Source organism: Amblyomma americanum, chromosome 8 (assembly GCF_052857255.1).
Source record: "Amblyomma americanum isolate KBUSLIRL-KWMA chromosome 8, ASM5285725v1, whole genome shotgun sequence".
Lineage (NCBI taxonomy): Eukaryota > Metazoa > Arthropoda > Arachnida > Ixodida > Ixodidae > Amblyomma > Amblyomma americanum.
In genome coordinates, this window is record NC_135504.1 from 38,094,022 (window position 1) to 38,109,709 (window position 15,688).

Sequence of the window (15,688 nt, forward strand, 5' to 3'; positions counted from 1 at the left end):
GCAGGACAAAATTTTAGCGATGAAAGGCGCCGGATTTTCAGAATGCTTCTGGATTTTGAAAGCTGCTAGGCGTAGCCGCTACGCATTGGTTGACGTCAGGAAGTGCGAGATGTTCGAACAGGTGAACTATTTTGGTTCAGAAAGGGATCACAAAGAACAATTCGTCCTCATTGTCGTCACTGAATAAATAATAGCTTAATTGTAAATGCACAGCTGTTCTTTTCAGCATTTTACTACGCATATGGAATGACGCCATTTCTAAATCCTGGTGCCAGCGGTCTGGCGGCAGCCGCCCGTTTTCGCCGCTTGTGGTGCTGCTCGGCGGCGGTGCTGTGGCGGTCTGCTGCGCCGCTCGAAATCCGCAGCGCAAGTTCACCCCATGTGGGTCGCCCTAAATACGGTACATATGCCTAATGCAAATGGTGCTTGTCAGTTTTTTCGAGGCCATTCGATAATTCGAACATCGGATAACTTTTTTCCCAGTCCCTTGGAGGTCGAATTAACGAGCTTTTACTGTATTTTGTTAGCCATATTACTAGGGAGTTTGTTAGTGCTTCCTGAGTGTTGGAAGGCAGCTGTAATACATTCTTGAATATGTTCAAAGTAAATTGCTTATAGTTCAGTGCTACCAATGCGAGCTGTGTAATGCATGCTTGTGTTGGTCTCCTTTTCAGGCCCTGGTCCTCAGGTCTGCAATGCTCAAGAATCAGATACACGTTAAGGTAAGGCTTGTTTGAATAGTTGTTGCCATTAAGCGACTGACATTTGTTAGACCTGTATCATAAATTGTAGGGCATATTAATTCATTATGGCAATTCCTTTATGCGAGGCATTCATGGAGCATTTAAGAAGCAATCAAAGTAGTTGGCTGCACAGTTCCAAGCTTGTGCAAGATATATTGGAATTTTATGTAGGTCTTTTGGAGGACACCAAATTTTTTTCTTGCACATATTTTCTTTAGAATGCTGCACTCAGCATTCATAAACTTGCATTACTATGTCGAATTTTCCCGTGCTTGGTGAATAGTTTATAGTTAAATCTCTTCTCCATTGTAGTTTTTGTTTTCTTTTCAGCAGCCAAACTGTGGCTGCACAGTGACATGATGCGCGACATTTAAAAACCACTACAGTAGAATCTCGATAAGATCCAAGGTTAATATTGCTTTTAGGGTGGTACAAATTCATGAAACTCCTTGGCCAGAGTTCCGTGTGTACAATGCGCAGAATTTTCGGTGTTTCAAACTATCTCCTGCACTACTACGGATAATTCGAATGCACAAACTATGACTGCACCCTCGAGCACTAAGTGCTGCCCGCACATCTCCAAAGTGTGGTATGCACTATGAGTAGAGAGCTGTAGTGCATGGCCTTCAGTGAATCCCGTCAGCTTCAAACAGATTTGCGGGAATGCATTTCCTATGCTTGTGCATACAAATTCTGTTCATTCAGGTGATGTGCATTTCGGATGACTGAAATTTTTCACAACCCAGTCAGATTCATATCATCGAGATTTTACTGTATATAATGGCTGCTTCGTCTTTCTAATTCACTCCAACTCTTACACCAGTCTGCTGTAAATCTGGACTGACATTACTTCAGTGAACAGGAATAGACGATATGCGAAATTGCTTGGAGGTCTGGCAACACCGCACCCGCAGCTTCCAGATGCCACCTTCGTTCGGTCGAGATGGTGCGTCGCCTGCTATGCATGCTTTCTCGTCATTGCCGAAGCTGTCAGGAAGCTCGCAAATAGAATTTCAAAAACTAAGCTTCAGCATCTGCGCTGCACTGCTTGTAGTCATCTTTAACAAAATGTATGTCCTTGTCATCTAGTTAGTGCCAGCACACCTCTACTGTGTCCTCTGGTTTGCTTCAAGTTTGTTGCTGAAGATGGTAATGATTGGCACTCGGAAATGCGTCAAAAAGTTCAGCTCTGTGCCGTTGTCATTTTAGCGCGTGCATTTGAGCATCCATTCAAGCGTTGCACATTATCATCGCTGTTGTATTTTCGGGTGGACGAAAATTCACCTTGTAGTGTAATGAGCGGATATTTTGCGCTGTGCGCCAACATGCGTTTGCCTAGAGCAATTTCTGTGCTCTAGAAACTTGTATGTGTGGCAGCGTTAGCTTGTTGTTTAAAACGAAGACGTTTCGGCTTCCGTACGGAAGCCTTGATCACTGGGCGGAAAGCCCAAAGCACAAAGCTTAAGTGCGTCGCAGTAATCGCCCCAAGTATCTTGCGTACGTAGGCGGGAGATTGCCTGCGTTGAGGTTAAGGGTTTTGTCTGTTGTTTGGATTATCAGGGATTCCAGATATCGACGTGACAGCCAATTCTTTTCTCTTGCGATGACTGATGCTTCTTCCCAAGCTATATTGTGCGTCGCGGCTTCCACATGTTCCGCAAGTGCATTAGATGCAATCTTTTTGTTCCTGACGTCGTTCTTGTGGTCCCTCAATCGCCTTTCGAAATTCCCGCTCTCGCCGATATAGCAGTAGTCGCAGTCTGCGCAGGGAATCTTATAGATGACACCAGGAAACTTCTCTTTCTTTATCTTGTCTTTGGCGGCCACCAGCTCATGCCTCAGCTTGCACGCAGGAACGTGAGCGACGTGCACACCGTAAGTGCGCAGAACGCGAGCCAAGACTCGCTCACGCCCGGCACATATGGGTTAGCGGCTCGGGCTCGGCAAGGAGGACCAACTGGTTCTGATGGGCGTGAAGACCGTTGAAGAACAGAATCCACGAAGTGCTTGGGGTAGCCGCATTCACGCAATTCTCGGCGCACTTGGCGTAGGTCAGCAGCCCGATCTTCTGGCCTTGGGCAGATTTTTTTGGCACGTCGGACGAGGGAAGCCACGACGGAGCGTTTGTGGCAAACCGGGTGGACAGAATTAAAATGAAGATACCGGCCTGTGTGGGTTTCTTTTCAATAAACTTTGAAAGGCGGTTTCCACGGCGTTCCACCAAAACGTCCAGAAAAGGAAGACGGCGTGCAGCCTCCTCCTCTACAGTGAATTGAATGGAATCTTCCATACTATTGCTGTGATCTGTGAAAGGACCTAACGCATTCTTTTTGATAATACAGAAACAATCGTCGACGTAACGCACAGAAACCTTTGGGCGCAGTTCGAAGGTAGCCAGTGCGCGAGCTTCTATTGCTTCCATGGTAAGGTTTGCGGTTGTCACCGATATAGATGCGCCCACAGCAGTGCCATGAACTTGTCTATAGACTGTACCCAGGAAAACAAAATAAAGTGTTCTCAAGGCAGAACTGCAACAGCTTCAGAAGATCCGATGCTTCGATAGGGGTTCTTTCACACAATCCGTTGTCATTCTGCAGCACTGAGCGGCACACCTCCACAGCCAGATCCACGGGTACGCTGGTGAACAGCGATTTCACATCAAAAGACACCATGACCTCGTCGTCCTCCACCGTGACATCACGTACTTTTTCAATAAAATCGAAAGAGTCACGTATGAAAGTCGAGCCCTTTCCAACGAGTGGCGCAAAAACCTTGTGTAAGTAGCCCGACAAGCGGTATAAGGGCGACTGTGTAAAATCAACTATTGTTCGCATCGGGACGTTTGGCTTATGGATCTTCGGGATACCATACAAGGCGGGAGCTGACCCATTGTGGCAGAGGAGCTTGAAATAAAGTGACTTGTGGTCCGGTGGAACAAATCGGAAGACGTCAGTCAAAAGAATCTGCAAGTTTCTTTCTACCTTGAGCATAAGGTCCCGCTTCAGCGGCAATTACGTACTGTCGTCCTGCAGAAGGCCAGTCATTTTCTCAACGTAGTCGTTACTGTCCAAGATGACGGTAGCGTTGCCTTTGTCAGCGGGAAGTATAATAATGTCCGTGTCTTTACGCAGGCTTTTGATGGCATCACGCTTCTCGGAAAGAAGGGGGGTCGGAGGATGTCGCGGAAGCTTGGCAAGGATGCTGACTGCACGAGTTCGGGCCTCATCTCGGCGGTTATCTACTTGACCTATAGCACGTTCGACAGCACAGACGATTTTTCTTGCGTCCGGCGCAGGTCTTGTGTTAAAGTTCAACCCGAGCTTAAGTACGGCGAGTTCTGCTCGAGTAGGCCTGTAAGAAGACAGGTTTTGGACTGTCGAAGTGGACGGCCAGGCGCAAACACTTTTTCGCGAGGCAGCAGCCTTGATAACATCTTTTGGTGGGAAAACTCTCGTTGGCGGGACTGGAGGCTCACCTTGTAGTTAGCATGTAACTGGATGCTGGCGAAGTAGTCCGGACACTGGTGCTCGAGGCGGCGACGAGCAAAGAAGACTTCGTTCTGCAGGTGCCTGATAGAGGCTTTACAATCTAGGATCCTGGCTTGAAGCAGGTGCCGTTCCGCTCTTGATACCACACTGTGGCCAAAGGCCGTGTCAACAGGTCACAGCAGACGGAGGGATCTCGGAATGAGGCTCCTAGCCTTGCATATGAGGTTAAAATCCAGATGGGCTTTGAAAGCAGAGAGTCGCATGGATAGCGAAACGTACTGGCACACTTGAGTGATGAAAGGTTGGCCATACGACCGTCGTAGCGTATTGAAATCTAAAGTCTGACGAAAACTCGTCTGGTCGGGTAGAAGATTCATGTATGAAGAAAAAAGGAACGCCGACCAAAAGGTTGTTGTTTAAAATGAAGACGTTTCGGCTTCCATACGGAAGCCTTGATCACTGGGCGGAAAGCCCAAAGCACAAAGCTTAAGTGCGTCGCAGTAATCGCCCCAAGCATCTTGCGTACGTAGGCGGGAGATTGCCTGCGTTGTGGTTAAGGGTTTTGTCTGTTGTTTGGATTATCAGGGATTCCAGATATCGACATGACAGCCAATTCTTTTCTCTTGCGATGACTGATGCTTCTTCCCAAGCTATATTGTGCGTCGCGGCTTCCACGTGTTCAGCAAGTGCATTAGATGCAATCTTTTTGTTCCTGACGTCGTTCTTGTGGTCCCTCAATCGCCTTTCGAAATTCCCGCTCTCGCCGATATAGCAGTAGTCGCAGTCTGCGCAGGGAATCTTATAGATGACGCCAGGAAACTTCTCTTTCTTTATCTTGTCTTTGGCGGCCACCAGCTCATGCCTCAGCTTGCACGCAGGAACGTGAGTGACGTGCACACCGTAAGTGCGCAGAACGCGAGCCAAAGACTCGCTCACGCCCGGCACATATGGGATAGCGGCTCGGGCTCGGCAAGGAGGACCAGCTGGTTCTGATGGGCGTGAAGACCGTTGAAGCTGTATAACAACGCACCACCCTAAACAAGCTGCATAATGTCATCCTTTTAACTATAATTTGAACACAAATCACCTGTAAAGCTTTTTGAACTATCAGCACAGAAAACTGGTCGGCGTAAACTGTAACTGTAAACTACAAACTGGTCGGCGTGGTAACATATCGTGCCTCGCATCGCATTTGGTGTTATTAAAACATTCGTATGCACAGTAAAATATAACAAACGAGAAGCTGAAACTTACCTGGTTCCCACACGCATCGTAATATCTTTGCAGAACGCACAGCGCAGTGCAATGGTGCATCACCACTGCCTTTCACACGAAGCGAAGTCACCTTTCCCCAACGCCGGGCAGCAGTTTCGTTTCCTCAGTCGAACCAGCATAGCCGGCCGAGTCCTCGAGCGTTAAGAGATGCCGCTGCACATTTCGCATATCGTCTATTTTACAGGTTTCTTGTGTGCCACGTCACGCATGACCTCAATGCCAGTTGTGACATCACAGCTACAGTATGGCTGTTATTCCAAACCTGGAACTTTATGAGAAAAAAAAAATTCAAATCAATGTAATTGCAGCACACTGGGGAATTTCTCTCCTGCACATGTCCTGTGCATCATCCCAAAGCAGGACACAAACAAATCGGTTTTCCTACACTTTTAAAGTTGAAAAGCAAATTTGGGTGCGGCAGATTAGGAGCTCGCAGTCAGTGTTCATCAGTTTCTGGCCGACTGTTTCATAGTTTTGTTTGGTTCTTGTGCTCTTGCAAACATTTGGTGCTTATTTGTCAATTGACACGTGCTTTCTTTTAACTAGCGGAAACCGGTGTCGTGTAAGTAACTGCTCAAGTTGCGTTTCTTGCATTTTCAGTCGGGAAAAAGATTCCTCTCGTTGTGACTTCCTTGCACCCATGCTCGCTTGGTTTTGCGCAGGGCTGTGCGCCTGTCTTGGAAATTATCATTGGTTTTGCAGTTTTTATAAATTCCTGACTTTCGAAAGCTGCTTGTCTTTTTTTTTTCTTGTACTTGCCGCTCTTCTGTAACGTTATAACAACGTGAAGCGGCATTTCTTGTAGTAAAAGACATTGCTTCCAATTTTGTTGAAATTGATAGGTTGCGGTATGTTGCACTTGTGTTGTGGAATCTCTAGTGTACCTTTTTTTGTTTTCTTTCACCTTCTCGTTTTACTAAAAAAATTATCCTTGCTATGAGGGGAGACATGTGTCTTGGAGGCTAAAAAGCTGTGGGAAAGTAAAAAAAAAATCCTATTTTTTTGGCACATCGCAATCGAATACTCATTTTTTTGGCGATTTCTGTTTATTCCTTTGCGGGAATTAATATGTTTTAGCTGTAATATCATCTTGTAACATCTGTGTGAGATGAATTCTTGCTGTTTTTGTTCATCTGAAAGAGCAGATTCTGGTTACTTACAAATTTGAGGCAGTAACAGCTTGGTGTTTAGGCCATTTATGAGCCCAGTTTTCACATTTTAGAGCGGAGGTGCCATTAAATAATAGCTTTGGGGAATTTGTACAAAAAATATTTGGTACTTGCTCCAGCTCCAGTCATGGGATAACCGTATTTTTAACATACAGCTCTTAACTGCTGTTCATCACTGATTTTAATTGTGTAGTGAAGGAATGGATGCGTATGACATATGCCTCTACTGCATATACATACTGTGCTGGGCTTGGCCCATTAGCATAGCCATTGAGGCCAGAGTTTTGAGAGCATTGTCCATGTGCTGCCAGACAGCTTGGTTGAAAGATTTGGTTGCCCGTCGTAAATGCACTGAGGGTTTTAACAGCTGAATGCAGCTGTGAAGAGATTTTTGTTTGTATACAGCACCTTAGCAGCTGGCGAAATCCATTTATCAAAATTATTTTGCCGCGGGTTTTCTCGCGGAACGTTGCATTCCCTGTTATCTTCGTAAGCAGTCAAGAATAGTCCCCAGTTCTCCTTATCTGCTAATTTAGCTGCTGGACAAATACAGTGAATTGATGCGCTGTTAAATTTGGCCACAGGGTAGTTAGAGTGTCGCCAAGATCACTGTCTCCCCTTGCGTAAACGCTGAGTTGATCCTCTGCCCTCCTCAGTGTTATTCACCCTTGGTCCCTCTTGTTCTGTACTGTTATTGTTTAACATGTCAGTTTGATCTTTTCCTCACGTTCTTGCTCATGGTCTTTGGTGTACAACGCAGCTTGCTGGCGCTCATGCTACCCCGCAGCACATGCGATGAGCAAAGCGAGACCGTCTCCCGTTGTCTGAAGCGAAGGTCGCGCGTGCCGGCGTTTGCGCAGAGCTTGCCCCGAGAAGGCTCGCAGGGCGCAGACATCTCCATGGTGTCGTGCAACTGCACCACGGCTCGCAACTAGCCGCTGGGCGTGGGCCGGACTCCCGGCACGGACTGCGTGTGCGGCAGTTCGTCTCTCGGAAAAGTCTCTTTCCACTCTTGTCATGTGTGCATGCGTGCGTGCGTGTCTGTCTGTTTTTTTCTTTTCTTTTCTTTTCTTTTTGAGCTTTGAGGAACGTTTGTCATGAAAGTTTGCATGGCTTCCCTCCCGCGTCTTCTGTGCGTAGACTTCTTCTTTAAATGCTGACTTTTATTTTGGTGCAACACTGTCCATTACTCGTTTCCCTGCTCGTATGTTGCCTGTGTGTGATTAATGCATTTTTAAGATGTTTAAGAAACTTCTACCTTTGAAGTTTAGCACTCTCCTTTTAATAAAACCTTTTCGCTTGCATGCGGTGTTCTAAATTATGGACGTTTGAACACGGTGTGCACGGTATGTGTCTTTTCAAAATAGTCATTGCATTTCTGTGTGACACTGTTAATATATATTGGCGTCATTGTAATGTAATGTGAATGCTAGTGCGAGGCTGAGCTTGTCAGAGGTCACCTTCATCAAAAATTTTAACTTTTAGTGCATCGGAAATCATTTGTGAAAATCACTTTGTAGGCAGCACATGTGGTTCTGTATTCTGCAGCTGCAGACCATGGCTTTTCCCCACTACTTGATGAGACGACTATGCGATATCTCATTTTGCTTACGTGGTGTTAGAAATGCTTGAGCTGATGCTGTTGGCATTAATGCCACTAATGCGAACTTGTCACCTTGCAGTGATTATGCTCCAACTTTGTGTGAATGAAAGAATCCGAAGTTACAGTGCTTTAAAGTGTCGTGTGAGGTAACGCTGCAGTAAGTGTTTAATATTTAAGTATAGTTTCACGCCGCATCTTGTGTGTGGCCGATCATCAGCGAGGGTGGTGTGGAAGCGCATTTATTTTTTGCATGCGTTAGTTTGAAAGGACAACTTATTGGTTGCTCGGAGGTGAGGTGTTGAATACTTTGCTACATTTATTTGGTGGAAGTTCTGCTTGTTTCTGTGCATTACTTTCCTTGCCCAGTAATACTTTAGTGCTCGTACCCGGTCCGATAAGCTGCATGTGACAGGTCTGAGATGCAAATTATCTTTTAAGTTCACTTTGTATATTGGTAGAGGCTGCTCACAACAACAGGATTGCGTTCCTTATTGTTTTGTGTGCTTCTTCTGTCGTAAGTGAAGATTGGTTCACGTGTGGTGGTTGTGCTCAGATATGAATGACTGTTACTGGAATGTTGAATTAGTTAAATTTCTTGAATAAAAGTTTTCTCTACATTGATGCAAGGGCCGTCGGACTTCTGTTTTGCTTGTACCATGCAAAGTTCTAAAAATTACAAGCGTGCTCTTGGAGTGAAAAAATGCTTTTTACTTCTCCATAGTAGTGTCTGTCTAATAGCCAGTTTATTCCAACATGTGCTTTGGCCATGCCAGCTTCGAGTATATTAACTGGTTGATTTGATCTCAGCATTATTTAAAATAATTTTTGCCCCCACACCCCCGAGTTTGCATTACAGAGAGCGGACTTTAGTTCTGTTTTTAAGAAATAATTATGTGCCTCATAATTAGTTTTGTAGCTAGCGGTTATGAGTATATAGCGATAGCAGTTATATTTCGAACATTGTGCAGCTACAACCACGATCATTCATCACCCGTGGGCGTGCTTGTCGCGCGTCCCCCAATACATGCTGCCTAGGCTGAAGTGGTGGTCCTCCAGCCGGCGTCCGTTGCAACCCACAGAGCTACCAGAACGGTGCTTAGCAGTTTCGTGCGGGTGGTGTCTTTCCACGGAGCTGATATGTTTGTCAGACATTCTTCGATGTGCTGCGCGAATAAATTGAGAGCAAATTTGTCTTTAACCATCTACAGGCTGTCACTTTTATTTTTTTTTGTAAGTGGGAGAAAATGGTGACACTGCGAGAAACTCGCTCGCTAAGCGTTGTGCTCGCAAAACAACGAATGGTGAAACTCTCCCAATGAAATAGTTTTTAAAGTTTTTAAATCCCTGTAAGGTGAAAGGTCATCTGCATGAATCACAATAGTTGGCATTGAATGAGGGGATCATGCAACAGAGCTCCATATGACTTTCATTAATACGTTGCAGGACAGTGGTACACGTGTACCACTTGCTTGCAATGCTTTAAGTGCCAGCAAACAGGCAACGGTGCACCTATATATACCATATTTTTGCATGTTGCCAGCTACCCAGCTCTCAAACGGATCATGCAGCGTGCTTATATCTTGTAATAGACTTCCTTGATTTTGTTTTTACGAGCATGTGTGCGCTATTCGACTTGGCCTATTTTTGGCACACGCACACATAAAAGCATGAAAACGTCAATTCCCAATGCCTGGTGAGTGTGTAAAATTACTGGTTTCTAGAACAATCTTTTACAGTTCTAATGCAATTTTTTATACTTCAAAACGACAGCATTACGAATACGTATTTCACTTGAGTTCTTGTTGCTATATCAATGGTACAGATGTGTACTTTTTCACTAGAAATATAGTCTGATGCAATTCTGCAGTGAAGCTCTGCCCAAATTGGTTGCCATCAAGAATTTTGCCCCTCATAGCCTGGGTCGCTTTGGGACATTAAACCCCGTAAACTTGAACAACAAACAATTCTTCTACAACAAAAATGCAGTCCACTGGTAAAGCTTGTTTTGTTACCCAAACAAGAAGCCAGTCACCAGATGGAATTATAAGGTCAAGATGTAAGAAGTTCGATGCCTCTGGCTTGTTTGATAGAAATGGATATCGAAATGCTGGATTTTGTTTACAACTCTGATTGGTCAGCAAATTAAACGGGGCACCGTGGACAGTTCCTCCCTTTTTACAAACTGCTGGTTTTTTCTTAAGTTGTATCCTACTGTAGTGGTCGAAACTGCAATGCCATTCAATTTCTTGTCATTCTGAGTGAAGTTTTACTATTTGTACACTTGTGAAGCTTGAAATTCCATGCCTCGCAGAGGGCGATGCGAGGTGAAGCGAGCCGCTTGTGCCAGTGGTCTGTCAGCGTCAAATCAGGCACAAACATGGAATTGGAATAGCAAAATGAGAAGAATTTAGTTGAGGGAGAGAATACTTGCACTTGATTTGCACTTCAATGGTGCGGTGACCGCAGCCTGAGTTTCTTCAGCAGCTAACATTTTAGTGCGCTAGCACAGTAGTCTGATGCAACTCAAGAACGCAATGGCTTTTCCCCGTCAATGGAATTCCTTCCAGCCAATGATGTCTGCTGATTTTCATAACACTGCTAGCGGGACAATGGAGGGAGCGGTGCCACTATGGAGAGAGAAGTCTGTCGAGGACCATAGAGGGAAGGGATTATCCCCTTTCGTCTACCACTCCCTGCTTTGTCACATTAGCAGGGTCATCAGAATCACCCGACGCTATTGGCTGGAAGGGTGTTCTTCGACGGGGAGAAGCCCGCTGCGTTCTTGAGTTGTATCCGACTATAGATGCTTCAAGAAAAAAAACCACCGTGTCTACAGATAAAGCCTCGGAGTAACTTTGTGGTGAGCAGTGCACCACCTCGGACCCGAGCACCCACGCTTATCCGTGCGTGGCTCAGCCGTGTCCAGGGAAAAGGGAATCCTTGTGGTTGAGCTGATGCTGAGCGTTTGGATCTTTAAGGCGCCTCGGCAGAGGCAACACACTGTCAGGTCAGGCACCTCCGGCCTTATCCGACCAGGGAAATCAGCAGTCACCTTTTCCTGTCCTCCCCTTCGTCTTTCACTTTCCTCTTTCTCACAATTTTCCTTTCTCCTCCTCCCTTCTCGATATTTTTCCTTTTCTTCCTGGCGGCAAGGGTTAACCTTGTGTGGTGAACTACCCTGAGTTATGCCATTGTGAAGCTCTGACCCAAGAGCCCAACAAGGAATTGTTGACTGGCTGAAGATGCTGCCGGGGTCCAAAAACTACCTGCCTGCAACTAAGGCGACGGTCCCAGGCTTCGGAAACTAACCCCCGAATAGCGGTATAGTCCTTCTGTTGGACAAATAAGTTCTCTCTGTCTCTCTTGGTTGTGGCAGGGACACTTTATTTTTCGTTCTTTTTATGGTCCCACAATAATTTTTCTCTCTCTTGGTTATAGTCGGGGTGTACAGCTGGCGTGGGCAACACTTGCGTACAAGTTCCTGTCCCGTCCCCTCGTTGGGCACCATGGTGGGTGGCTGGCACCGTGGCTGAACAAACATATTTTATGGCGCCTCCTTCCACCCAAAATGATCGCACTCTGAAAAGAGAGTGGGGACCGGTGACATCACTGTGCAGTGCTTCAGAAAAACGAAAAACATTTCCCAATTCCCATGTCCTTCATGGTGAAGAAACAAAAAAAAACTACAAGAACTGTGTCCCCATTCCTAGTCTCAAAATGACTAATTGATGCCTTGGGTCCAGGCTACATTTTGTCAAAAATGCCCAGTGGTGGCCTACCACTAGAGCTAAAATACATTGACCAATACTCCAGACTTTCCAACCTAATGTCCATTGGGGGCATCTCTGTGTCAGTCTGCATACCAATCCCTAAACACAATCCCTGGTGTGATTTCTGAGACAAATTTCAACCACCTTACTGAGGAAGAGATGTTTAAGGGTCTCAAGGAACATCATATTTTATTTTGTCTTCATGGTTGTAGCCATATGGCTGCATTTGGGTGGATGGCAATGAGTAATTACTCAATTATTACAAATTTACTCCACCTTGGAGGATTCCCCTAAACATTTGACCAACATGATTATAATCTCTTTCTCGTTCTTTCTAGAGGTTCATTATTTTGAACTCGAGCACACTCCCAGAGTCTGTAGAACCAGGTTACTTGAAAATAAGCGTGCGACATTACTTTCTGAATCGAGGAAGGTGTTTCAACTGCCAAAGGTATCGTCATAGGTCACAAAGTTGCCAAGGCTGCAAAACTTCCACAGAATGCGCCTCAAAAGAGCAAGCTTCCAAAAACTGGGAAGGAGCGAACTTCACTGCGCAAACTGTGAAAATGGTCACCCCCGCTTAATCAAGGTCATGAACTTCGTGGAAGAACGAGAAAGAGATAACTATGAAGACAAAATAAAATATCACTGAAAGGAAGCGAGATGGCTCTTCCACGCAAAAAACACTTTCAACTTTGCTGATGTGCGCAGGGGTGGTGCACCACACCCCACACCTGCCCAGGCCACTTTCATCAGGCCTATGGCAAGACAATCCATGCCCGTGGCAGGGACAGCGAAGGCTGCTCCGCTATCTCCAAAGCAGGGAGAGTCAGTCCATGGGTCGACACCCGACAGGACTCCCCCCATGAGGGGAGACCTGAAACACACCCCGTGGCTTCTCTGGGGTCCTCTAGTGAGGTGATGGATGTAACTCCCAGTCCGCCTGCTTCGCAGGGGCGGAACAGCTCTCTGGAGCAAAAAAAAATGCCCTGATAACGGGCCCAGAAAAGAAGTAAATCCCATCCATCCTCACCCAAAAACATACAAACATGACTTTCTTGGTTCAGTGGAATTGTAAAGAATGCTGAGGAATTAGTGACAATATTTTAGGGTCAATGTTGCCTGTAGTTTTGTGGGTTCAGGAAGCCAACCTTGGGTCACAAAATGCAAATAGCCTTAGACATTACAAAACATTCCGATGCAATCGCGAGCATGAAAATAGACTCTTGGGAGGTGTCGCCGCTGGTATTCAAAGCGGCGTCCCTGCTCAAGAAATTAAAACAAAACGAGGTGGTTGTGGTCAGCATCACATCGTATAGCTACAGTCCAAGATCTAGAAAACCTAATCGATAAACTGCCAGAGCCATATCTGGTGGTTGCGCATTTTAACGCTCACTTCCCTTTTTGGTTAAGCGAATTCTGTGACTGTAGGGGCCAAAAAATTGATTATTTTATCCTCACAAATAGTGTGTCTTTTAAATACCGAGAAGGCCACATCTTGTTGCCCAAGCTCGGGGAAAATGAGCTTCCTCGATGTAGCGTTTGCAACACCATCTGTTTTTAATGATTTTAAATGGGCTGTTATAAACGAACCCCTCGGAAGTGATCACCTACCTGCTCTCGTCAGGCTATCATCGTGTACTTCTATCATCCCCAGGACCACGGCGCTGAAAAATTCACCGCGCCGACTCGTCGCATTTTACAACAAATTCCACTCTGGAAAAGGAATTTTGTGAAAAGCTCACCGTGGACGAAATTAATGAAAGGTTTACTACATGCATAATATCGGCCGCAACACTAGCTATTCTGCAAACAACAGGACTCGTAGAGAACGAACAAATATTTGCAGCGTCTCTCATAGCCTGAGTCGCTTTGGGACGTTAAACCCTCATGAACAAAAAAAAAATATTTGCAGGGTACAAAATTAACCGACGTTGCAATGAACCGGAGCATAGCCGAATTTTTGGGGGCAATAAGCGCACGTGATAAGCTTTGAAGCGGTTTTTATTTATTAATGCAAAAGTATTACTGGGCTCATGTCGGCACCGGAAGTCTCCGCGAAAAGTGGACGCAAATTGTGTCCGCAGAATGTGTCGCCTGTTGTGACATCAGCTGGTGGCATCAGCAGTCATGACCGAATGAGGCACTTGGTATAAGAACTGTGTTATCAGTATTCATAGGTCATAAACATTAGTATTTAATTAGCAGCCCTAACCAGTGAACATAATTAACATCAATTAATGCAACCACTTAAGGACAGTAATTAATGCAATTAATGTCGCTGATTAGGGAGACCATGTAACGTAATAACAGTGCGACCTCATCTATACGTCTGATGACGTCACGTCTACAACCGGAGTACAGCAGCAAAAAAGTGCGCATCGTCGAGTGGTAGCATCGGAGATCGAATAGCAGTGGTCGGATCTTAACGGAGTGGGTAAGTGGGTGTAGAAAGGCTAGGAGCCACCAACGTCGCGGCAAACGTTAATGCTTTCGCATTTCTCCAATGCAGTCATATCTTTTTCTTTTTTTTGCTCAAGAACGAATCTGCATATCCTTTGTTCCAAGTGATCCGATAAAACCCAGCTTGTAAGATGCGATCCTCGGTTGACCGCCCAGAAAACATTGGTCTGCGGACGCAGTGGGGAACATTGTCGATTTCTGATATTTCTGTGCTGACAGGTACTACTGATTTGTTGTCGGTGTGTCCATAGCATATTCTCTTTGGGTGGGATCAAGCTTAGTTTGGAACTTTTTTTATTGAGCACATTTAACAGGGAATGTACGTCTTCCTGTACTCCTCCTCCTTTTTATACCTCTACAACTAATACTGCACACGACCGCCTGAGTCAGATTCACGACGAAAGTCCTATCTGAAGCTGGCCGCTTTCTGCAACTTCAACTTCGAAAACCAACACCATGGCGTTTTTGCATCCATACACTGTAACAAGCAAGACGCGATTAAACCTAAGGATTGTCAGCGTTATAGAAATCGCGTGGTGACCCGCCAACACGGAGGCCACCCAATCTTCCTGAGAGGATTTCGAAGTGTTTGTGAAATATTAGAGTTATAGCATAGCGTGACCTGCTTCCGCGAGACGCCACTGCGCATGCGCAGATCGCCCTGGGGACGCCAGATGGCGCCACGTGCCCGTCAGCTGCGTGCGCGCCAGCCGCGTCGGGACCAATCAGCGTGTGGCCTGCGGTGCCACACGGTAGCGGATCGCGCTATACAATAACTCTGGTGTCGAAAGGCTTCCCAGTCCGTTGGGGGGCTGGGGGGGGGGGGGGGATGTAGGAAAGTTACCATAGCAGCGATGCCGGGTCCCTGTGGGAGGGTAGTAAGGGTCATGATGTAGTGATCGCCCGTAAATCGGCTCACGCTACTCTCGGTCTGATTCGTCGCGTAGCTGTGCGCTCTGGTTGCGCACGTGCTCATACGGCCCGCCAGCTTGTGCGCTCTATCCTTCCGCCACGGATAGTATATCAGGCTCAATTTCAACGTCTCACCCGCAGACAGTGGGACTCCCTTGAAGCTATCAATCGTGAGGCTATGCGCGTCATAACATATCTGCCTCGTTTAACACCCATACCTGTGCTACAGGAGTTCGCCCAACTTAATACACTCAGTGAAATCATC

General features: G+C 46.0%; 1 protein-coding gene across 14 annotated transcripts in view; it reads left to right on the forward strand.

Annotated features, from left to right (window-relative positions):
- Positions 1 to 15,688, forward strand: part of CSN1b (COP9 signalosome subunit 1b) — a 66,030-nt gene that overhangs the window by 23,202 nt on the left and 27,140 nt on the right. For 5 of the 14 annotated variants that reach the window (XM_077634522.1, XM_077634523.1, XM_077634526.1 and 2 more), the window contains exons 13-14: positions 675 to 722; positions 5,519 to 8,899. In XM_077634522.1, the coding sequence (XP_077490648.1) occupies positions 675 to 722; positions 5,519 to 5,650 (180 nt within the window). In that variant the 3' untranslated portion in view covers positions 5,651 to 8,899. Of the gene's footprint in view, positions 1 to 674; positions 2,133 to 2,196; positions 8,900 to 9,246; positions 9,482 to 15,688 lie in introns of those variants that run through there. The other 9 variants (XR_013307999.1, XR_013308000.1, XM_077634524.1 and 6 more) reach the window with 5 other exon arrangements.